Genomic DNA, 24,437 nt, shown 5'->3' with positions numbered 1-24,437 from the left:
AAAAGAGTAGCAGAAAATATGGTGGCAGCACACTTCCAGGTCTTCAGAGAGATAATATCAGAAGATATGTTTAGACTTTAAGTGACTGCAGTGCAACATCCTATTCACACATATTCAACTTGCTTTTACACTGACTATCTAATCTGTGCCTGGCTGCATCAGGCTGTGACAGCACACACTTTAGCCCACACTAAATGTCTGAGCACTTTACCTCCTTAATTAGGCTTTTCCAGCTCATCCTGCATGCTGCTGTATGTTATCAACACCAACTGGCCCTTCTCCCCCTAATGTAACTGCTCCTTAGTCTGTCCTATAAAACCAGAAAGAACAGCTGGGTATCCAGGCTGTCTACATTAATTGGGATCACTTTAGGGGGGGTGGTTTAGGGAATGATTGCACATCTCAAATGATCATCTTGTGAAGGGGTGCTGGAAAATTAGATAGGTATGCCTAGGTAGTGCAGCTGACCCCAAGACAGAATGTAAAGACACCAGGAAAGATTATCTGTAAGGAAGTAGCTCTAGCACCCGTTTCTTTAGAAGAACTTCATACACTCAATTAGTAAAGACTGCCTCTTAGTGGAAGTAAAATAAACTTAATGCTGTACTTGCATATATGTTGCTTTCCAACATGAACAAAACAGATATATGCATGTATTATATTTGTATGCATGTACTGGATCATTTATTAAGGGCTCTGTCATTGTTAATCACAAAACTTTTTATATTACTTATAATGCCATTACCACTCAAATAATACTTCTGTATTTTAAAAGCATATAGCAGTATTAATCCCTTTAAAACTAGGTACTGGAGAAATCACAATCCATCAATCACAGAACTAGGATTAGACCATCACAGACAAACATCAAATATTCAAAATGGTTTATCAGGTTATACTTACCATATTTACCAAATTAAGAAAATCGCAACCCATATTTTGGGTGGAAAAAATCTTCTTTATAGTCTTTTGCCACTGTGTATTAGCTGACTCCATTGCAATTTTATTTTCAGCCTCCCTGTTTGTTTGTAGTGGTGCTGATTTATAGAATTTCTTCACATTTTGAATATCATCATTCACCTACAGAAAGACATAAAATAAGCATCAAAAAACAAATAAAAAATTGAGCTGCTATAATCAGAAGGTTTATAGACATGATAAAATTGAATAGCAGCCTCTGAATCTTTTCCAGGTTTTAAGATCTATCATCCTCCATAAAATCTATACAAATACTAAATAATAAAAAAGTTTTAAATAACCTGTAAACCAGTAGATGGCAAGCAGACAGGTGTCAGCAATTTGTTCAGTTTCTGTCACATATTATTACATGGATATTACATACTGGTGTATCAATGCAATGATTCTCACATATCTGTTTAATATGAAGCAACTGAAGTTAGCAATAACCGGAAGAAGATGCAATGCAATTTTTTGGCAGTTTATCTTCAAATAAATAAATCTTATGTCTAATTTTATCTGATAGGTTCCATTCCACCCCCAATTTCTTTCTAAATATAAAAGAACAACAGTGTTGTAGAATATTAAAACAAGAATTACATCAATATGAAAATCAACTGCCCTGGGCATCATTAGTACGGCCACCAAAATTATGTTGGTATTGAATTGATTATGATTTCAGATAGAGCTGGTTTATATTTTATTTTTAAACCCCTTCAGATGAATTAACACTTCAGTGGAAGTAGTGCAAGACAGTGATATCAACATATTATGTGAAATATTTTTAAAATTATATGAAGCAAAATCAGTAAATTTAAGAGTCACAGTACATACATATAAACATGTATATTATATTATGTATATAATAAGCGAGCTCATGTACGCAGGAGAAAGAGTAAAAATTCAATTATAATACTACTTATAATGGTGATTTAAATCAGTAGAAAATCTGTACATAGACTAGTCCTTATGATGATGCAAGTTCAATGATCAGGGCTGCTTGCCCTGATGAAACAGACCTCTCTCAAAGTAGAAAGGTGCTTACAAAGACTTGCAGTGCTTCCATGGCACAGCATCTACAGGATTTTTCTTAGCTAGCTAAAAGCACATTTTTCACTTGTAAGATTTCCACAGTCTAGTCAGAGAATAAGTAATCTGTACCTCCACAGCTGACTTTAAAAAGGCCACATAAGTTTCTAGAATTTCTATTTTGGAACGATTATTTTTTTCAATTTTTTTCAGTTCTTCATTCAGAAAGTCAGTTCTGCTAGAAAAAGTTGCCACCAGCTCAGGTTCAAACGCCTCCATATCTTTGATGATTCTCTCAGCTGCTTCCAGTTCATGTGAAGTTTCCTTTGAGGGTACAAGCATAGAACAAACTGTATAATGACTGAAAAGGACTTGTAAATTTTGATATCACATTTTTAATTTTCACTAGTATTGCTTTCTTATGTATAATTCAATTACTTAGTTGAAGAAGAGCTCATAATGGACATTATATGTTGAAAATAACCATTTATTTCCCGTAACATTTTGACACTAAAAACTATGGATGTTATTAAAATAGCTATTTTGAATGAAAAAAAAAAAAAAAAAAAGTAGGAAACTCAGTATTCAGATTAAGTAAACCACTTCACAGTGTAAGAATGAAAACAACAGAAGCATTCCTTATGGGAACATCGATAGCCAGAACTGATACAATTCCTGTAATAAACAGTATAGCCCAATTTTCTGAACTGATTCTCTTGAGTCTAAATCCCTCTTAGCTGCTTGTCTGGTAGAGACTCTAGAACCACTGGGTCCTCATAAGGCTACTGCTGTAATTGTTTTAGGGCCTGTCCTTGTAGCACTCTGCCTTATGAATCTTAGTTCCACACATGCCTTCATTCTTGAATCTATAATTGCTTCCTAGCTCTAGACTAGTCCCTACCCATCAAGCTAGACTACGCTGCATTCCACCCCAAACCAATGTTCTTGCATGCAGCAAATCTGCAGAAATCAGACGGAGAGCAAATAGTGGGTTGTATCTGTTACTGCATCAACTGCTCAGACCCAGAAGAAAGTCACAGTATGCATTCTGAGCAAGAGCTGAGTTACTAACATTTTCCATTATTCAGCTGAGATTCTGGTTTTCAGATTCACTGTCTTAACTCATAGCTTCTGTATCTGTCTATCTACTTTTATATATTTAACTCAATACCACTTGGCATATCTACCTCTGGCATTCATCCAAGAGTGCAAACTCTAGCATATCACAATCTACAGAAAGAATAGGTAGGAGAGGTTACTATTGTCAGGGCAGATTGTACACTGCAACAAACGTAACACCCTGGCTTGCAAAAATTTGGCAGAAAAGACACTAAAAACTATTATACAGTCTTGTGGAACAAAAATGAGCTCTTGCTCATCTGCTGAACTTTTTATATGCCTACTCTGTGCTCTCCAGAATTTCTTTAAAGTGAATTTTATTTCCACAGAAAATTGTACAGATCCAGCTCTTGGGTTCCATAAATTGTTGCCTGAAACAAAAAAAGAACTCCATAGGAGTAATTGAGTTTTAAGAAATAAAACACAGGATACTCCTAAAATATATACTGCCATGTTGTTCTGCTTAGCCATGAAATATGCACCTGTGTCAAGACCACGGAGAGGATTCAGCTGGTTTTAAGCCACTTTCAGATACTGAAGTACTGCTATGGGAGTTGGAAAGGCCCTGAATGTGACTTAAAAAGAGCGTCCTCTGTGTTACAGAGTTGAGTGCTGCAGTGCTTTCATACCATGGCTGCATTCCCAACATGACCAATAGATATCTGATTGCAATTTTACAGCCCCCTTCAAAGTTTCTCCACCTGGGAACAACTGTTGGGTTTTTTTGGTTTTTTTTTTTTTTTTTTTCCCTGATTCATCCCTTTAATCTGGCATAATAAACCATAAGAAGAGTTTTCTGTGCCTCTGTCTAGACAATTTTTAAGCTTGGTGCCTGAGGTAGGAGTAGCAATCCACATTTGAAGAGTCTTCCTATTAAGGGTTGATACTGGGATCTTGAAGTAGTAACAAATAACACAGTGAGATAGGGACAATGGGGATAACCAGTGATACAAGAAGGACTGTCTTGTAATGTTATCTGTGGTTTTGTTCATTAACTACAGTTTTAAGCTAAACTATAGACCTATTTTCTTTCCAAGAATACATAAGAAACTCTCAGCCTCTCACCTTATTTAGAATTACATACAGCATGCATTTATTTCTAAAAGTACTTAACATTATTAAAGCTTCTTTTTTTTTACCTTTGTTTCTTTAGCCAGTTCAAGGTGTTTGTTCAAAACTCTTTCCGACTCAGACAAATATGAACCAATCTCCATACCAACTGCAAGCATTGGGGTGATTTTTTTAATCGACTGTGATACCTTTATTTGAAAGCATTATTTACACAGTTAATTTATACAAGTACATAGTATAAAAACAGTATAAAACATCACTTTGTATAGAAAAAAGTGAAGTAACACTTGTCTGTTGGTGTTTAGATTATGTACTTTGTATAATCAGAGAAATTCAGGAATGAAAATATAAAGGAAGAAAATTCTATTATTTCTCCTAAGAAAATTCTAACAGGTATGGTCAGAAAAACTCCTGCTTGCTCTCATTTTGTTGATAGTGCTTCCCTTATCCTAAGTATTCCAGGCTTACTATTTTAATAACGCAGAACTGCATTATAATCTAGATATTATAAGCTTGGCAGAAATACTTTTATCATGCTCTGAGTTTTTTTCAGAAAATACATTTAAAGCTTCTCTGCCAAGCCAATAGACCTATTTTTGTGCTGATACATGTACAGAACTTCACTTCATTGTCACTGTAAGATGTTATATATATGCATGATGATAACAAAACAGAGTATGAAGAGCAGAGGCGCATGACAACAGACATAGTATGTATAGTCATTATTAGATATGTGAATTCACATGTACCATATATTTTAAGAAGTGGCTGCTGATTGAGGTTCAAACTTTATTAAATGAAGCTCAGGGGCAGTTGAATTTAGCATTAGACTCTTTGGGATACTTTGCAGTAGCAGAACGTTGCAAGGAAAAGTGTTTTGCTTGGTAGGAATATAACAATAAGCACTGTTCACTGTAATGAAACCTCATGTATTATGACTTAAATCTTCAAAACATTCTTTAATGCAAGACTGGGAACACAGTGATTAGAACAAACTGCAGAATGAAACCATATGTCAAAATTGGGGTCTACATTTTGAGTAAAAATTACCTTCATAATTGAAGTTTTAGCTTAAGATTCACAATATGTTGGTGACATCATTTCTACAAGACCAACAACAGCTATGAGCAAATCTTTTATTTTCAGCTAAACTCAACAATATTTTCACTGTGTTCTAATACCGTGAGGCCTCTTCTACATAAATTGTATGCAAAAGGACCAATTTATCGCAAATTGACTTCCCATTTGATTTAGAATAGTTTATTATAAACATCATGCAAATATAAAATATCACATTACAGACTTAATTATTCAGTCATTAAATGTGATTTACTTTTTTGGTCTATGCTCTGGGATTTCCTTCATATGAATCTTATTAAAAAATTATATTTTTTAATTTGAATTTACACATGGAACCTTATTTAGGAGTCATGTGTCTATTCCATCTCTGACAAGTCATTAAAAAGGTCTGCAGTGCTACAGAACATTCAACAGCTTAAGGAAGGCTGTGATGTCCTTGATGCATTAGTATCTTAATGAATAAAGGGAGTTTTTATAGCAAACAGAATGTACTCTCTTTCAGCCTTACTGAAAATTTGCTGTCGTTCACCGTCACCATGCTTATTAACCCTCAGTTTTGACACACTTCTATTTTTATCTTCAGCCAAATGAAACAGAAGACATAGAAACAGTATAGGAAACCTGCACGCAGGTCACAGTCCTGCTTGCTCACTTCTTTTCCAAAATAACAAATTATAATATCTTGTTATCTAAGCAAACCCATGCTTTATTGAAGATCACTGGTAAAATGTTCTCATGGAAGGAGCTGCATTTTTCAGAACAGCTTTAGGTTCGTTTGTGCTGATAACAGCATTCTAGCTACAACTGTGCACTCTCTAACAAACCAATATGTAATTTGTATTTACTTGAGTCAACTTTAACATTCACATAGCTATATTATGGAAATGCAGTGCACTGTTCATGAACGCATTAAGAAGACATGTTATGATGTACCTTATTTAGACGATCTTCAAGTGAGGCTGTCCATTGTTGTTTCTTCAAAGTAAGTTCTTCATAATCTGGACACTGCCTGATTAATTGACCTACTTTTTTTTGAACATATTCCATCATTTTCTGAATTCCTGTCACCCAAGAGCTAAAATGGAAAAATAGAACTGTTATTTCTCATTTTTGCTCAACAATCAGGATGATAATGAGTAAAAAAAACCCAACACCTTTTCTGTGGATTTGTATGACAAGTAACTTATGAATTTTAAACTGTGACCCTTAAAAGAAAAATAACGAAGAGAAATATTAAAATGAACCCAAAGAAATTTGACAATGGGTAGAACACAGGAATGGTATTTCCAAAAAATCATTTAGCACCAGTGCATGTTAGATTCACGTGCCTGATATCCTGATTCATTGAGAAATACCTCATTTCACAAATTATTCTGATCAGTTATACTATCTAAAGACTAAAACCACAAATGGGACAGCCTAAAAAGAGTGAAAATATATGGCATATCACTTCTACTTTAAAAAGAAAGTTTTCTTTGGACTTTCAAATATTTCAGTGTTTTTACAGTAGCTGAAAAAAGAATGTCATGTACCTTCTAAGTCAACATTTCTTTATACATTCTAAGTCAACATTTCTTTAAAAGTTGATGTTTTAACAGGAGAAAAGACAACATCAATTTGCAAAACAATGGCTTGTCTTATAAGTTAAAATATTTAATATCAGGGAAACAATTCACACTGAATACTTGAGGAAGTCCTCTTCAAATTGTAAAGAAGTTACCACATTCAATTAAGATCTGAAGTTTTGATATGAAAAAGAAGAAACCACATATCAATTATTTTACTACTGAAATTTATTCATCGTAACAATTCTTTTAAAACAAACATGTACAAAATAAGTTTTTCATTACTTTAGTTTCATCAGAAACTTATGTTAATACAGGTACTTATTCAAGGTTTCCTCCTTTGTCCTCTGAAAAATCAAAGGAAATTTTCTCTTCACTTCAGATCAGGCTCAGGGAGTTAAAGTCTGCAACCTCAAAGAAAAACCTTATTCTGCAGTATTAAAATGAATTATCATATTAATTATGGTATGGTATTAATAGACCATTCTGTTTGAATCTGATCCAAGAATTGGTCACAAAGAGAAACCAAATTTTAAGTCCTTTTTAGGGAGTAAGTGGTTTCAAATTTTGTAAATTACTCCTCTCAAAAATTAGCAACCTGTTAGTTTGTTCTTTATCCTTAAATTCTAAAAATGTCATGCCTCTATTTCAGTCCTCCGTAAAAAGAGGTATGTTTAAAAACTTCTACTAGCACCACTCCTTTAAAAAGAGCAGTAAGAGAACAAGATTTATAGTTTTTGAAAATTATACTTTAGATCTCAGTAAAATCTTTGAAAGTATCATTGGTTTGTTACAAGTTAACACAATAAATTTATAACAGCAGTGAAATAAAGACAGTTCTTACACTCATAGGCAAGCTAATTGGCTGGTAAGGTAACAAAGGCTCTCTTAATGAACAAAACTTACTGATTGTGTAATTTTTTCTAGTTTTTCTAGCTGGTTTTAATCTAAAAATATGAGAGCTCAAAAATCAGACTTACCAATATTTTCATTTTGAAACATTCTAGGATTATAAGAAGGAACTGCCTTCTGTCACTTTTCTATAATCTGTTTCTCTTTCAATGTGAACGTTTTCAGCATTTTCATTTATTTGGACTATCTTTTATTATAAGGCTGCAACATGCCTCATAAAGATTTTAAAGTGGGACAGAATTAACATCATATTCCTCCATTTTTACTGTGAGTTGGATTTCCAATTATGCCATTGAAGTCAGTGTCACTAGCCTTAAACATAGTCCCTCAATGTGAGGGTATCAGCATTAGACTTGTAAATCATAAATAACTAGACGAGTCTTATCATATGCATACAAACTGCCTGGCTTATTTTTGGGTACTTTCTTAAAACTAGTAAAGTCATGCAAGTAGCAGAGCATGCAATACCTTCTCTATCACAAATGATGAAGGAATTCTAAAATTACTGTGCTCCAACTACTCCTTCAGGGAGCTGGCAGCTATTTTCAAATTCCACACAAAGTTCTACTTGCTGCCAGCTAGCTCAAGAATCCTACCAGACTGCAAACACTTAACAGCTATGTATCTCATTGTCAGATTAAACTTTCGTGTCTGTCTTATGGCAAAGCAGTTTTTTGAAAAGATACCTAAACTTTTTCAGATCCCCACGCTTCACCGCCTTCGAATGGTCACTGCCTATGTCCCTCTGGATTTCCAGGCTGGTTAGATAAAGGAAACAGGAAGCCTGTGAGGGCAGTTAAGACTATCAATGAATTGTGCAATAAGGGGAACAAAATAGTAATCAGGATTTAGTCTTGATAGGAGCTCAATTTTCTGTCAAAATCTTCCTCCTTTGACCCTCAGCCATTCATACAAATCTTGTTGTCCCATGTGGGTTAATCATTGGGCTAAATACTGGCCAGCATTTAAGGATAGCACAGTGGCTTATACATGACAAAGAGAGGCCTCTCTCTTTCCTCTTTCAAAAAAATGAACGTTTCTGGGGGAAATTAATGTTCTGGAATATAACACCTTACCACGTTTCCTGACAGAACTCACTGTGTCACCGTTACTAGGCTTATGAGCTGGCTGGGAGCATTCTAGGTATCTCCTAAAGCCATGGGTTAGGCAAAAAAACCTAGACTTGTCTTGGTGTACAAAAAGCTGAATGTGAGTCAGGATCACCCTTGTGGCATTGAAGTCTAGCCCTGTGCTGAGTTGCATCTGGAAGAGGCTAGCCAGCAGGTTACTCCCCTCTGTTAAGGGCTTGTGAAACTGCATCTGGAGGCCACTTTGTTCAGCTTACATCCCCACAATACAAGACAGACAGACAAGCTGAAGTGAATTAAGCAGAGGCCACCAAGATGGTTGGAGGCTGGAGTACATGATGTACAAGGGGGTGCTGGCAGAACTCTGCTCAGAGTAGAGAAGAGGTGAAGAGGTGATCTAATCACTGTCTTTCATTATCAATGAGGAAGTGGGGTTATACAAAAGACAGCAAAAGGGCAAGAGGCAATGCTCACATCTTGCAGGAACAGAAATTTTGCCTAGATATAAGAAAAACATGTTTCACAAAGAGAGTGCTTAAGCAGTAGAACAGGTTTCCCAGAGATGCTATGGAATCTCTCCAGCGTTGGAGATACTCAAAATTTGGCCCTGAGCAACCTAATCGAACTGACAGGTTTTGAGCAAGGGATTGCACCAAATGACCTCCAGAGTTCCTTGGCAATTTAAATGATTCCATGATGTAATCCTCAGGCCCATGTCTAGGAATATAAAGTGTTCAACCTGCACAGAAGTACTAGCACTACTCACTGAAATATATGGCAAATTCATTACATTCGGGCAATGAGGCCTGAAGGCAGCAGGGAAAAACTGAAAAGCCATAATATTCTCTGTTTGCTTTCTTAGAAAGGGACTTACTTATTTTTACGATGCAAGTAGACACTTAAACTATTTGACAGCCTGGGACTTTTCACTGTTCTTTAGAAACAGCAAAACACATTTCTAGTGATATTGCCTATTGATACAGTTTTAAGTTTCACCTTTCTTCTCTAAATCACTGCTGCTTCAGCTGTAATGCTTTGCCGTTTTTTAATTTATAATGTCTTCTAGGTGGAAATCTTACCTTCTTTATTTATTTATAGAATAGCTTGAGCAGCGCTTTGGCACACAGGAGATGTGCCTGTGGCATTACCTGTTTTTATTGAATTTTACCAGAAGTGACCAATAGGGTTATTTTGACAAATTCATCACCTTCTTCTTGATGTGTCCCCATGATATCTTACTACCCCACTACTGATTTGGACTGTTTAAACATTTTTAAAAAATTCCTAATGAGGAAGAAAGAAAATTAATTACTTGTTATTCTAAGGATTCATTCGGTCAAGATCTTTAGTGTTCCTAACATTAATCAATGCTGTGCAGACATAATTTGAAGCACAACATCTGCTTCTGTTGAGGTGACATCTAGCAGAACATCAAGTGCTAGAGAACAGCAGCGTGTGTTCTAGAATTACGGCTCGTTTAGGAATCAAAGTCAAGGTTTCACTGAGGAAAATCCCTTTCCTTTCCTTTTAATTAAAATATCAGGAGATGCTGAAGCAGTAACAACCGCTGTAAAGCCAGCTGCATGTGTTCCCAAAACAACGTTCTATTTGAATTTTCTATGTCATCCCTTTGCTAGGTTCAAGCCAATTACATCTGGGGTGACAGGTGAAGGTGCTTTAGATAAAATTTTTTGCAAGGTCATGAGATGAAATGAAAATCTTATCTAGACTTTCAGTTGCTGTGTTGAAGTAAAGCTATTCAAAGTTCAGGAATAATTAAGGACAAAAGCATGTAATGGGAAGGTAGAGCTAAGCTGACCACTAGCCAACCATCAGCCATGGTCACTTGCTCTGTCTTGAAGTAGAACTCATTAGTATAAATGGTCTTCATTCTTATTGCACCAGCCTCCAACTAAGACCTGGAAAGCAGGAGATATTAAGCCACTAGGACTGATTCTAAACTAAGTCATGCTTTACATCAGTGTAAAAATCATATCTGTGGAGTACATCATCACTGTAGTTAAGAAAAGATTTGGAAGAAAAAAAAATTTCATTAATTAAAAGTATTAAGAAGTGGAAAAACTTCCATATTTTCTGCACTTGGCTTAACACCTGTGGTTTTGTCTTGCATCAAACCACATCATAATTGTTATAGTGATGACTTTCAAAAAGGTCTAAAAGGATTATATTGGGCAGCAGGGAGTGTTCATAGCCAGTGATATTTTAATTTTCATTTACATACATTTACTTTTCCAAAATTTTAACTAAACCGTGGTTTCTGAACACTTCCCTAACATACCAGTTTCACTGTTTGACACCACTCTTACAGGCAGCATGTAGTATTCCTAAAGATTTTTGTTAAAAAGATTGGTTTGTATAAATACCAACAGATAAGTATGGCAGAAACTTTGAGTTTCAGGCCATCTAAATGCAGATCCACTTAATTAACTACACTGGCTCTAAATGCAGTCTGATTCTAAGTAGTCAAGTTATAAAGCAACATGTAGATATGGAAAAATGCAGCAGATATGCAAAAATGGAGGGAATACCTGTGAGAATGTGCTTTATTAACTAAAGTTTGTCCCTTTTGCAAGGTACTCGCTGTGAAACCTTTAATTGCTTCCTGTAATTCCTCGTATTTCATTGTCAAGATAGGCAAATGTAAGCCTTCTGAATTAAAGATTTTAAGGTAATTCTCAATATCTTCAAGACCATCAAGTACCTGTAAAAAAAAAAAAAAAAAAAGCATCTGTTGTCACTATTTCTATTTAAAATGTACATGTATATTCTTTTACATAAATAGATGATCAATGGACATTTAATATTTGACATTTCTTCACAAATAAAAAGCAATATTTTAATTTAGGGCCTGATATTGACTTTGCAGGTCACAGAAGAACACAAGTATAATTCAACAAAAGTTAATATAAGTATGGGCATGCAAAATCGTGATTACTTTTTGAATTTAAAACTATTGCATTTTTTCAGCAATAGTCAGGCCAATTTGACATAGTAAAGCAGAACCAAAATAATGGGAAACACAGCGCATTAGCACTCAAAGTTTTACTGAAGAGCACTCTTAAAAGTTTTACCAAAATTCTTCTTTTTAATGTTTTAAATACATCAAATGTATATCCAACAAGTAAATTATAATTAAATATATTTTCATTAAAAAGGTAGGCTTTGATTTTTCACATATGCTGCTTTGGTTTTGTTATACCTATTCTCTGTCTTCCTTTAGTGCAAGCAAAAGTTTCTCATTCATGCCAGAAGAAAATGACAAAAGTACTCTAAAAAGACTCCTGTCTTTTTAGACAGAGTAAGGACAACACTGAAATACTCCATTATTAAAGTTAGTAAATACTAATATTAGTAAAATAGAAATGTGCCCAAACCTACTGTGCATAATTAGCATCATAGCAGTAGCACTGTATTCTCTTACACAGATTTTATTGTTACTCTAAACAGCAGAAAAATGTGAAACCTTAATAAAGCAAAGCAGTAGACAATGTCTAATAGCATTCATTTCTCATTGAACATATACATTTATGTAATAAACTAAAAATATAACTATAACATGGACTACTCTGTATACATATTTTTAAAAGGAAATCAACTGTTTGTACAACACCAAACTTGTGTTCTGACTTTGTAACTCTCTATATATACTCTAAGCTTTAGCTCAGTGAACAATTTTGCAGACTTACAGTCCAAAAACACATTGCTCTTGAAGCCTCAGTTCACCACTGACAAGAATTCTGAGAGAAAACAAAACCATATACATGCTAAAATACTATCCTTAATTATGTCATCTTTAAAATTACCACATCAGAAGAACAAAAGAACTTTGAGGCAGACTAAATTTGACTTTAAAGAATTTTGCAAGGTTTTTCAGTTGAAAAGCAAAAATTCAATGAGATTCTCAGGGGACAATATGATCCAGCTTGCTACAGCATATTACATGTGAACAAAGAACTCAGCAACTGAGAATGAACCCTGTATTGCTGACTCAATATAGCAAGGAGAGATGCCTGAACCCTCTCAAACAACTGAAATCTATGCAAAAGAAATGAAGGAAAATAAAGAAAAGAGGATGAGAAAAAGTAATTCAACTTCTATGTAAAATGGATTAAAATAGGACATGCATACTATTTTATTGTCTCTGCCAGGTTATTTTTGCTTGCAGAATAAATGATTCAGCATTTAAAAAAACAAACAAACAAAAAACCAAACCAAAACAAAAAAACCCAAACAAAACAAAACAAAAAAAACCCCAACCATATCCTGACGGTAAAGAAAATTTTCTAAGAACAAGAACACTCCGTCAGAGGCGGAGCATAATTGAAGGTACCCAGGAAGGACTTTTCCTAAAACATGAAATCCTTTTAGTCATCACTAAGTATAAAAAAGGCCATAAACTTCAGAAGACAGGAATTACAATCATCTTTGGAAACTCATAAATTCATGGACCTATGCAAATCTCGAAGAATTTTTCTGTAAATAGAGGCCATTCACATGAACTCAGGAACTAAGTGAAGTTTATTTATTTTGTGTAATATGTTCTGTATAATGAATTCCAGTCTTCAGGACCATACTTAAGAATATTAATTACAGAGTCATAGGAAAGTGATAGTGTTCAAGAATGATTATAGATTTATAAAAGCATTTCAGAAGGAGTTAACCACTCAGCCAGACTTATTATAAGTATTACTAGTTAGCATATTTAACTAAGCAAGCAGCAAATGTAAGAACATGTTTTGAGTCTTGCTAAAACACAACAGGGAAATTTAAAATTAATAAATCAAAACGGTATATACTACTGCCATTGTTACATTTATCAAAGAGCAACGTGAGCAGAATGGCAACTGGACAAGAGATTACTTAGAAGAGAACCAGCATGGGGGAAAAAGAAAAAATAAAAAATCAGGCGTTCTCTGCAGCTTCTCTTCCTAAACATATCTGAGTGCCTTGCGTGTTCATCAACCTGCACCTTCAAGGATGACAGACAACTTTATTGGGTTGCATTGCCTGCATTCTTAGTGCTGTTGCTACTTCGATCCATTAAGGCTGATACCACAAGTAAAGATTTATGCTTCCTCATGTTCAATTTCAGTTGCAAGTAGAAAGCCTGGTTACAGAAAGATATTATCTGGATTGACTTTTTCCCTAGCAGCTGCTGCAGTCATTGGTAGTTTTATACCCCTCCCTATTCTGCCCAGAATAGCAACATCGGGCCCTAAATTCAGACTTTCAAGAGGTCAACGAAATCAACATTAAACAATCCACACAAAGCCAGCCTTCTACTTCTGTCTCAGATTCTTTTCAAGAATTAGCATATGTGTGTATCTCTGATCTTTTTTTATAGCATAAGCATATTATGGCATAGACAATAGAATATGGGAGGAAAGCATCACATCTACACGCAACTGTGGTACCAGAGCATAAATTAAATGATATGGTTTTAGAAATTGTATCACTTGATCTATCAGCTGATAACAGAAAAATACTTTGCAACTAATATATTCACAAGTTAAAGATGCAGGAGAGCTATAATTAGTGATCTAAATGCTTAACACTCATGACAGGGTTTTTTTCATTTCAGCATGGAAGATTAGTAGGGAAAAACAATAGTTATGCTAGCAAAAATGACGAAAACCTTACAAGCTGTAATTAAAATGAATGCAAACATGCTAAAGATAACATGGGCATAACTCCTATGAGCAGAAATAATATCCCTCTTTCCTGAGCCATTCTGGGCATTTCCTGTTATTAAAAAAACACTTTGTAAGAAATCCAAACGTCATTCAAAAAGGATCTTAATATTTCTCTCTGAATTTCCTTGTTAATGGTTACCTTGACCATTCTTCATGATTGAGATCCATTTTAAGTCATTTTTAAAAAGCAAGAAAAAATCATGCAACGCGCTTTTCCCAGTCTGTTCGGGTTTGTGTTTGTGTATGGTGAATACATTCACATGAATGGTGAATTTTGTTGTGGCTCTTTTTTTTTCGTCTTTAATTCTTTGATTTTGCTTCAGTTTTATTTTAGTTCAGTCTGTCTTCCTTATCCACTTATCATAGTTTTGAAATCTTTTCAAGGAAATAAAGGACATAATCCCTCTGTACATCCTCTGCTTCTCTATTGTCATCGGGCTCCATATACTTGTCTTGCTTTCAAAGTCCTGTGCCTGTTCAATTGTTTCTCTGTAGTTCCTTATGCTTTACTAATTACCAAGATCAAAAGAAAGTAAAAGATTTTTCAGCAATGCTTCTACTCAGAAATGTGGACTTCTATTTATGTATTTATTTATTTTTACCAATACTGAATGTATCACCACAAAATCATTGACTAACGACATATTCAAACCTGAAAATTCCATTAACAAGGAAAAAGAGTCTAGAAGGTTAAGCAAAATAAGTTTCACTGGATCATGCAGAGGTCTGCATTCCAGTCCCCACAGCTCCATGCCGAGAATGCTCCACCTCTAAGTCCCTCCTGTATGGTCACTTTAAAGCTAGTTACTATCTATATTATCTTGTATGATATTTAATTTTGAAATGGTATATAGGAGGAAAAATATCCCAGCATCTAAAGTAGTTGGAAGAAAGTATGTGTGTCCTGGAGTTCAAAATCAAAAGGTGAAGTTTTGAAGTAACTTATTCACCTGCTTATACAGTACAAGATACTCCATAGCTAACTAAAAATGTGAATCTGCAAACACACTGTGCTCAGTAAGCGCCTTATTTATTTACTTAAAGCTATCCAAGTGAGTGTTTTCAAGCTTTTGCCATAGCAAAGAAATCTCAGACTATTCCATGTATCATTTCTGAAGTATTCTCAGAGGATAGCTACACAGAGATCCCCCTGCAGAAAGTCAAACTTAAGGTAAGTACATAGACATAGAAATGGGTTGATATTTAAAGGAAAGCTTAGCAAGGAATGTAAATGATTACAAAAAAAGCCAAGAAGCTTGCAAACATGCAGAAAAATGTTGCTTAATGCAGCCAAATAGACAACAGAATGCAGCCAAATGTACACCAGAACTCAAGAGCACAAACACAATGCAAGAGCTATACTTCTGTGTTTTAATTTTCCCGAATTCATCAAAAATTAAAATGAGAATGAGATACACAAGATCTAAAAGGAGTTCTCTTTGGATTAGTTCAAAACAACTAATATTCTATTTTGCTCATCTGCCCTTTACATGTAAAGAGAGTCCAGAGGTTCAGGCATAACCTGAGAACAAGCGAAAAAGGCTCTTTTCTGAACTACAGTAACCATAGTGTTTTGTTCACTCTTACACATAACAGGTGTAATGGCATGCTGTGGAGACACACCTGATCTAGTGCCTTCTTCATCAGGTTCTTCCACAAAGCACAGCCCTGCATTCTGAAAAGATGCTATCTTTGCCCTCAAAGCAATAGACCTATATTTGCATGGCTCCTTGTCCAAACTAGAAGGGGGTTGACTACCAGCAACAGTTTTAACACTGTTTCCATTAGCCCATCTCAGATTCCTTATTATAAATGAAATCAAGAAAGATCAGACTTATTAGAGTAAAAGATATCTCTCACTTCAAGGGTCTGTAAATATTTTCAACACCAAGTATTGTTTACATGTTGTTAAAAAAAATACTGAATGAACATAGTACAGGTTAAAGACAAATGTGATTACAGCCCCACCTGGTGCTCAAAATAAAAATTAGTTCCCTTATTTTGGAAACTGAGTGTTTTCAATATACTTTTTTTTTTTAAAATGCATTTGCCATTTTGTATAGAAGTTTGAGGCTAAGGTCATATTAAAGGGTAATCAGATTTGTAATTTTCCATTCCAAATTTTTAGCAAACTCTGTTTGCATAATTTCGTGTGTATCAGCCTTCAAGAGCACACTGACAGGTGTATTATCATGTTCTTATTACAGACTTGGCTTCTTACCAACCTTGCCAGCAGTATGAAAAAAGTCATTGGCCTCTTGTAGCAGCGCTTTCCTTTCTTCCATATGGAAGCACACTTCTTCTCGCAACAGACAGATTTTCTGATTTGAAAGCTTTAGATGTTCTTTTTCTGTATAGTCCTCCGAAAGCAAGATCTTAAGTGCTTCAGCTTCCAGTTGCTTCACAGTGGAATTCCATTCCTAACAGGAAAAAATCCATTTTAATCAACCACACATAGAAAAGTAATATACCTGCACAATAATAATATAAACACTGGAAAACATGTATCACATTCATAGGCCTGAAAGTTATCACCATTTAAAACAGTATTTCTTCTAGGAGGGATTTCTCAGCATATTATGGTTTTAGTGACCGAGATTTCAGTGGTGGCATTCTACATTCTTTGACACAGTTTCACAGGCAGAAGTAGCAGTTACCAGTGTGTCCGCTGGGAAAAATGGTCTGGATAACATAAAGATGAGAAACTTCTACTGGGTAAGACCACACTCCCATGACAAACAGCCCCTTAAGTCCAAATATTTAACCAAGAACAAATTAAAATATTGCCTAGATAATAGCTGTTTCCAGTGAGACAGTTTCTGCTGAGAGGTCTCCGGTAATCAATTAAATCAAATGACTCTCCCTTACAGTGAGGTGTCCTATCAGCCTTGACACTATCCCTTGTACATTTTCCCTGATTTCCTACACAAAAACACAAGTCCTTTCAAAGCATATGTCTGCCTTATCTGACCATGAGTCTTCCTAGTGGCAGTGACATTCCGAAGAGATGCTTTAAAAAAGAAGATCATACTCCAGAATTTCAAGCCTCAGAGTCAGAAACATTACTGACACTTAATTGAGCTAGATACTTTAAAACTAAGGTGCTTTTTTTTTTTTTCTTGGAATTCATTTAGCATTTCCTTTCACAGATTTGTATCAAATGTCTGATAAAGCAGACAGAAAAATATTTTAAAATAAGACAGAATTTTTTTCATTAAAACACTCTGAAGCGTGCATATGGCACAACAAGATTACAGGGTAAGTTCTTTTATTTTCAGCATGCTTAAAGAATGTTAGCTTCACATTTGTTGTTTCTTTGGTGAAATTATTGCTAGTGAAAGACGCTATTTTGCAATTTTTCCCAAAAGAAGTACTCTGGATATTCACAGATCTTTCACAAACAGCAGCAATTGTAATTCCCTCACTACGTCCCACCATGCTGCTTTATCCTTCTTTGAAGTACAGTAAGCAGGAGTAGACCTATTTTGGTCTAGGTAGTTCAGCGCATACTTTTTCTGACATTGTCTGTTGTTGTGACAACAACTGGTATGGTAAAAACACTTGTTCAAAAAGATCAGCAACCTGTTTTACATAGACTTCTCCACCAGATGCTGTTATCTCTCCCTCCCTGTCAGTATGAACTAGATCTGGACCAACAACTAACAAGTGAGAGACACCCTACAATTCCCAACATAGCCAAGCTTAAATATTACATGGCAATTCCAATGGAAAGGACTGATTTCCTTGCTGCATTCTAGATTAACTTGAACAATTCAGGAAAAAGATTTAGTGCTACTCACAGGTCAGTGAAAAACACACCTCAAAATGGAACACACATGCATTCAGACCATGCCTGTATGTTCTTGCCTTGAATTTTGGATTCATTTCTGCAGCTTCACAGCACATGAACTAAAGCTGAAACAGAGGGTATTGACATGGGTAACAAAAGTAATTTTAAAATATGAACAAACCCATGGGAATAAGGAATGTGATGCCTGGTGTCATGTAACTACATGGCAACGTAATAGTCTCAAAATCATTAATTATATAAAAATACCTTTAATCTCTCCCAAAAAACAACTACCAAGGTATATTAAGTGATGAGCCTTTCTGTGTGAGTTAGTCTGTGGTACTAACTGCTGCAGGTTATAACAGAGACAAATATTTTAGTAAATTTGAGGAAAAAAGGATGCACATTTTATACGATAAATGAGACTCTAAACAAGATTTTAACAAGCAAATTTTTGTTAAATTAAAACCAGTTTAAAAGGATACTAAAGCTTATTTAGGTATTAAGTAAGTTTTTTGAGGAGGAAAAATTTTAAAAAGACTTCATGCTAATAAACATAAAAGGACTGCTAACATCTTCACTGAAGTAGTAGAAATGTCTCAGATTACAAACTTATGTGATCAGTATCCTATTTCTGTGCAATGCAACGTATTCCTTCATCTTGAAAATCTGATGAATAGGAAAAGGAAAATTATGACAATGCGGCTGAGTTTGTAAGCCATTTTTCCACTGTGGTGAATACTCTTCACCTTTCAACCACGGAAGACCTAAGCAGCTGTAAAAATCTATAGATCTGCATTAATGCCTTATTTAGCTTTTTCATGTTAAACCTACTTTTGCTTTTAATGTTTATTATAGTATTACAAATTTAAAAAAAAAAAAAAAAAAGCCAGCATAAAACAATTCTATAGTGTTAAAATGTTTCAACCAGATTCTAAGTGGTTTGGTAAGAAAATTAATTCCACATATTTAAAAAAAAATAAGCTTTGTTTCATTTTGAAAAAGGAAGATGTGTTAGAATCCCAGAATTCCATTGAGAACTGAGTTCTGGTTATGTTTTAATATACCTGCACTGTATGCCTACAAAGAAGCAAACCTGTCTCACTCATGCTAACTGTTCTTTCCTTCCATAAGGGAACCCTTATGAAAAGCCTTCTCAGAGATTTTTTCAAGTTCAGCTCTTCCACAAACACACACCTGTAGACCAAATGCTGCCCATTATATTTCCTTGTATGCTTGTAAAAAATACTGCTGTTTTGGAATATCCTGCAATGAAATTGCACCAATTCCCAAGAAAACACTCAAAAAAACACCCCATATGAGTTTTCCTTAAGGACTTGAACTGGACACTTCCAGCTTCCTTGTGAAATAAAAAGAGATTATTCTGGGGCACAATAGAAGTGATTTTTTGCATTTTTTTTCATATTTTCTATTACTGGTAAACAGCTATAGCAAAATCTTCCTTGGGTTTTTTGTCTTTTTTTTTTTCTTTCAAATTAAAATTATGACCACTTCCGAGATCTAGATGCAAGAATCTTCAGCCTGTACTTTTAATTAAGTGAAACCCTGCACTGTACTATTTAATGCAGAATTCCCCTTTCATAAAGTCCTGTCTTTCTCTGCCCTAAGTAATATTCAGCAAGAATGAGGATTGTGAGGATAATTAGTCTGCTGTGTTGTATTTGTTCCTTTTTAGCTGAAGAATTTATCTTGGGAAAAAATAGTAAGGAGGTCTCTCCATACACACAACTTAACTGACCTATTTATGAATAAGGTGTGGACCCCTGACATCCAATTGTATCCGCACCGCAATGTCATCATCTTCCAATACCTGCAGCTGGAATGACTGGTACCAAATGCATTCCATGGTCAGATTCTAATAAAAAATTTCACTTGCATTTAAACATATAGCTGTTCATGGATTAGAAAACAACACTGCAGTTTGGAGCTTTGAACTGGGACTTGTAATAATTAACTGAAAAAAGGCAAAGAAAGTGCAGTTGAATATGTGCATCCTCATTTTGTTATTATACGTTCTTTATATAATAATTAAAATAATATTTTATGCAAGAATGAAAAGTGCGTATTTTAATGTAATGGGAAAGGAAATTGTCTATAGTTAGCTTAGAAGCAGATACACAAAACCAACAAGTTCTGAATTGTTTCAGTGTATCGCAATGCGTAAATTATAATTAGCCTTGCCTGCGGTAATTATAAGAAAACTACTCAACTTGTAGTGAAATTTTTTCCTATGAGAGGATTTCACTGTAACAACATTCATAAATCTGTTTGGTACAAGGTGCCCAATAGCAGCTTGTAGGTGATCTTAAAGCACAGGTTAAATTCTGCCTCATTTATACTGGGCAAGCTTCTTCTCTAACCTTTCAGCTCAAAAATAACCAATTTATTGTAATAATTTATAGTTTACAATATTCCATGAACATTACAACTTTGCACACTGTCTGAGGGTATTAAATGTAGTTAGACTTATTTGCTAGCCTGTTTGATCGTTACTCAAAATTGGCTCAATTTTCTATAAAATAAGTAGCGACAATATCATTTTCAGCTTTCTATTTGTAAGGAAATGTTTCTACACATAAAAAGCCTACACTTTCCATCAACAGGACATACTAACTCAGTGGAAAAAATCTTTGTCAGTTTTTTCTGTCCTTCAGCCTTCCACATGTCAGTCAGCACTAAAATATTTGTTACTTATTTTCCCTGAAAGGAACACAAAGCCTACTACTACCTTGACTCTTCAATTTGTCAAGAAATGCTTGTAAAGTCCTCTGACCTCTATTAAAGACACATTGCATTGTTTGTGCCTATACTCAATGTGTCTCCTTAGCTCATGTCACTATTCTTACTTTTCCTCACAGTAGTAAGTCTTTTAAACACTTGCTTTCACTATTGCATTTGCCAAGGAAAATGAGCTCTTTCTAGGTTCCTTGATTAATCAGGTATTTTTCAAGAGTGTCAAAACTGATGAGTTAAAATTACTGTGGCTTTAAGTAAAAGTTTTGAACTTTTTCTGCCTTCAGAAATATCCACCACAAGACTAAAAAAAAAAAAAAAAAAGAAGTAGAAATACCTACAATTTCATCTTGTTATTAAACTGTTGTGGGCTAAATGGGCCATCCAGGAAGGCCAGAGAGAGGAGAGAGCTCCAGACTGACATTTAACTGTGAAATAACTTCTCCATGTGTCTAAGCATTAGCTGTGAGATCTGGGGGAAAAAGCAGGTAAATTCAATATTCTCGATCCTTATGTTAATGTGAACAAATATAGCAATTAATACTACCAATTGATAGTGATATTTAATTTGGTCATTAAGAACCATCCTGAAACCTCATTAGAGCATGTTATTACCTAGCATGGGTGCTCCAGACCCAATAAGCACGTAGATCTATAAAACAGAGAAGTACTCTCCATCTTGCTACTAATCCTTATTAAAAGGAAGACTGATTCCAGCATTGTTCAGTCCTGAAAAGTGGCAGAAACCAGACAAAATGGAAACAATTTAGAATACTACTTTTCTTCATCTCTAAAATTATTTGGCCACAAAGTGGTGCTAGCAGTTCTTTTTTACCATGCCAAGCACCTCCAATACATGTAGAAATGTAACAGCAAGCAGTTAATCAGTGCCAGCAGACATCCCCGTTGAAACATGATTTCCTAAATCTGCCTCTCCTCTAGTCTCAAATCTTGTGTGGGCACGTGTATGCGCATCCATTTAATGTTTGGGAGGGCTGAGGGCTTTTTTTCCTATTATGAATCCTTGGTTTTATCTTTGGTCTTCATTATTGTACAAGATAGCAATGAGGCTTTCAGTGGCTTCACCTCCTAGGAAGGTGAGGTTCAATATAAGATATCAACTTGAGAACATAATAAACCATTCTCCTTTCTTCTCTCAGCCCAGTCACATAAATAAGGTGTTAATCCCGTAAATGCTCCTTAGGCTAGCCTCCGAACAATTTAAGCAAATTGTTCGTCCTGTTCGTATTAATGCAACAATACATGTAAGTAAACGTATGTGTATTTTCTTTGTGTGAAACTGTTCAGATACCAGAACTTTCCAATCTCTTACTCCCTATGAGAACACTTACACTTGCTCTGCATGTCTATGACACAAACTTTTCACCATATCCTTAAAGATACAGTATACATATGTATGCAATGTTACTTGAAAAGATTCATTTACACCACTTTAGATCCTAACAGAAATCCCAAAGTAGTTCAAGACTAGTTTATCAATGTCCTTATTACTTCTAACAGAATGCCATTAGAAATTGTCATGGCCATTCAAACAGTATGGGAAAGATATTAACCAAAATCTACCTTTATATTTGCAGGAAGGTAAATAAAATGTTATAAAGCACCTAATGGCTCTTTGGAAACATTCAACTGAGGCATGGGGGAACTAGACAAATGACAGCAGACATGAGCTATGGTCTAAGCAATGAAGAAGCTATAGAAAAAGCATGTAATTAATTAATTAACCAAGTATTGTGGAAGGTACTCTTAAGAGTTCTATCTGAACATAAACTGAAATGTTCTTCACAACCATTTCCATGTTTTCTCACACAAACTGATAAAGTAGTTAACTGTACGAATTGATAAAACTTCTGAAGACTTCTGGAAACTACATTTCACTCTGAAATTAATGTAGACTATTCACTTTTTTTTTTTTTTTTTACTAGAACGTAAGTTGGACACTAAAGGAACTCCTAAAGGGAAGGCAATTCCAACTGTAGATTTAGTGTTACTAGACAAAAAATGATATTGTATTTTTCCTATTGCTAAAGAGATTGCTTTCAATATATACACAGTAAAAACTGGTGTCTGCTTTTATCATGATAAAACATTAAAGAATCAGATATATTAAAAAAAAATTGCTCAATAAAATAGAGGTGGAAGAATTTGGAAGCACTAATGTAGTTAGTTGTCTTTCTATTTGAAAAGATGGACTTAATTTCTACTCTAAAATTTTCCAAATAACATGCAATGCTACCATAGTTATATATAGTGGGGGTTTTGTGGCGGTTTCCCCCCCAATTATCCATGTAAACCTGGCAATATTTTTATGAGCGTTTTACAATTTTGTCACATATTCCAAGTTATATAATGACTCTGGATTTTAGGGAGAATGTTAGTCCTTGCAGAAGAATCTCATATGACAAAAATCAAACAAGCAGAAAATAATTCTGATGACTCTGTACCACAAAAGTGCCCAGCAAACACCCAAATGTGTGGTGATTACATGCATGTGTATAAAATCTTTTCCAACCTAGAGCTCCAAAATGCAAACATGTTGCATGTTTTTAGAGCATGTTGTGTTATAAGGTACTAAGCATCATTTTACAGTGATATTACGATTGTCTGCAAAGTACATTAGGTTGCACTGTAGGCAGTTGTTGTACATCACAATATTCTTTTGGTCTGAATGCAGCCTGAAAACATATTTTGGGGATTATAGATGTCTGCTTTACAGAAAGCTAGATAAATTGCTAGTATTGTATTTTTTAAATCATTCTGTTCCTAAACATGTTCTTGCCACGTTATGTTTAATATCTTCACAGGTGATTTGGAAGAAAATATAAAATCATTGCTTAATGAAGTTTCTAGTTGCACAAAAAGTAGTGGAATGCTATGTAATAATTAAGAAAGATCAGTTATAGAGATTGAGTACAACCTTTTTTTAAAGTAGGCTCATTTGAACAAAACAGCTAACTATAATTTCAGACTTATCAGGAATTTGTGTCATTACTGGGATGAAAGATTGTATCCTAGAAAGTAGTGACCCTGGACAATAACATCATGTTGTATGACCAACTGAAATGAAAATTTTACAGGAAAAGTGGCTGAAGGGAATTTTGTGCACTCATGTATGGGAATGCAGAGGAAATAATATTTCCGTTTCCAGAACTAGTAAAACCATTTTTTTAATATTGTACCAAGTTCTTCACTGACCTTCCCCAAACTTCTGCATGGAATTAGTCAAAGGATCTTTGCACAGGAGTTAGCAGGCCTCGTTGAAAGTGCTTTAAACTAGATTTGAAGGGGGAAAAGGATAAAACCAAGCCCACTAGAGATAAGCCTGGGAATGACACGC

At 34.8% G+C, this 24,437-nt stretch overlaps 1 protein-coding gene across 1 annotated transcript in view; it reads right to left on the bottom strand.

Moving 5' to 3' along the window:
* The window catches only part of CCDC141 (coiled-coil domain containing 141), a gene marked incomplete at its 5' end in the record, with an annotated part of 102,122 nt that overhangs the window by 38,299 nt on the left and 39,386 nt on the right, over positions 1–24,437 (bottom strand). The window contains 6 exons of the mRNA XM_082312438.1: positions 904–1,080; positions 2,119–2,310; positions 4,245–4,364; positions 6,190–6,331; positions 11,371–11,543; positions 16,761–16,955. Of these exons, the coding sequence (XP_082168564.1) occupies positions 904–1,080; positions 2,119–2,310; positions 4,245–4,364; positions 6,190–6,331; positions 11,371–11,543; positions 16,761–16,955 (999 nt within the window). The remainder of the gene's footprint in view (positions 1–903; positions 1,081–2,118; positions 2,311–4,244; positions 4,365–6,189; positions 6,332–11,370; positions 11,544–16,760; positions 16,956–24,437) is intronic.

The sequence above is a fragment of the Platalea leucorodia genome, assembly GCF_965183815.1.
Source record: "Platalea leucorodia genome assembly, chromosome: 5".
In the NCBI taxonomy this organism is placed as follows: Eukaryota; Metazoa; Chordata; class Aves; order Pelecaniformes; family Threskiornithidae; genus Platalea; species Platalea leucorodia.
The sequence above is the reverse complement of the archived record's forward strand: the minus strand, read 5'-3'. Positions and strand labels throughout refer to the sequence as shown.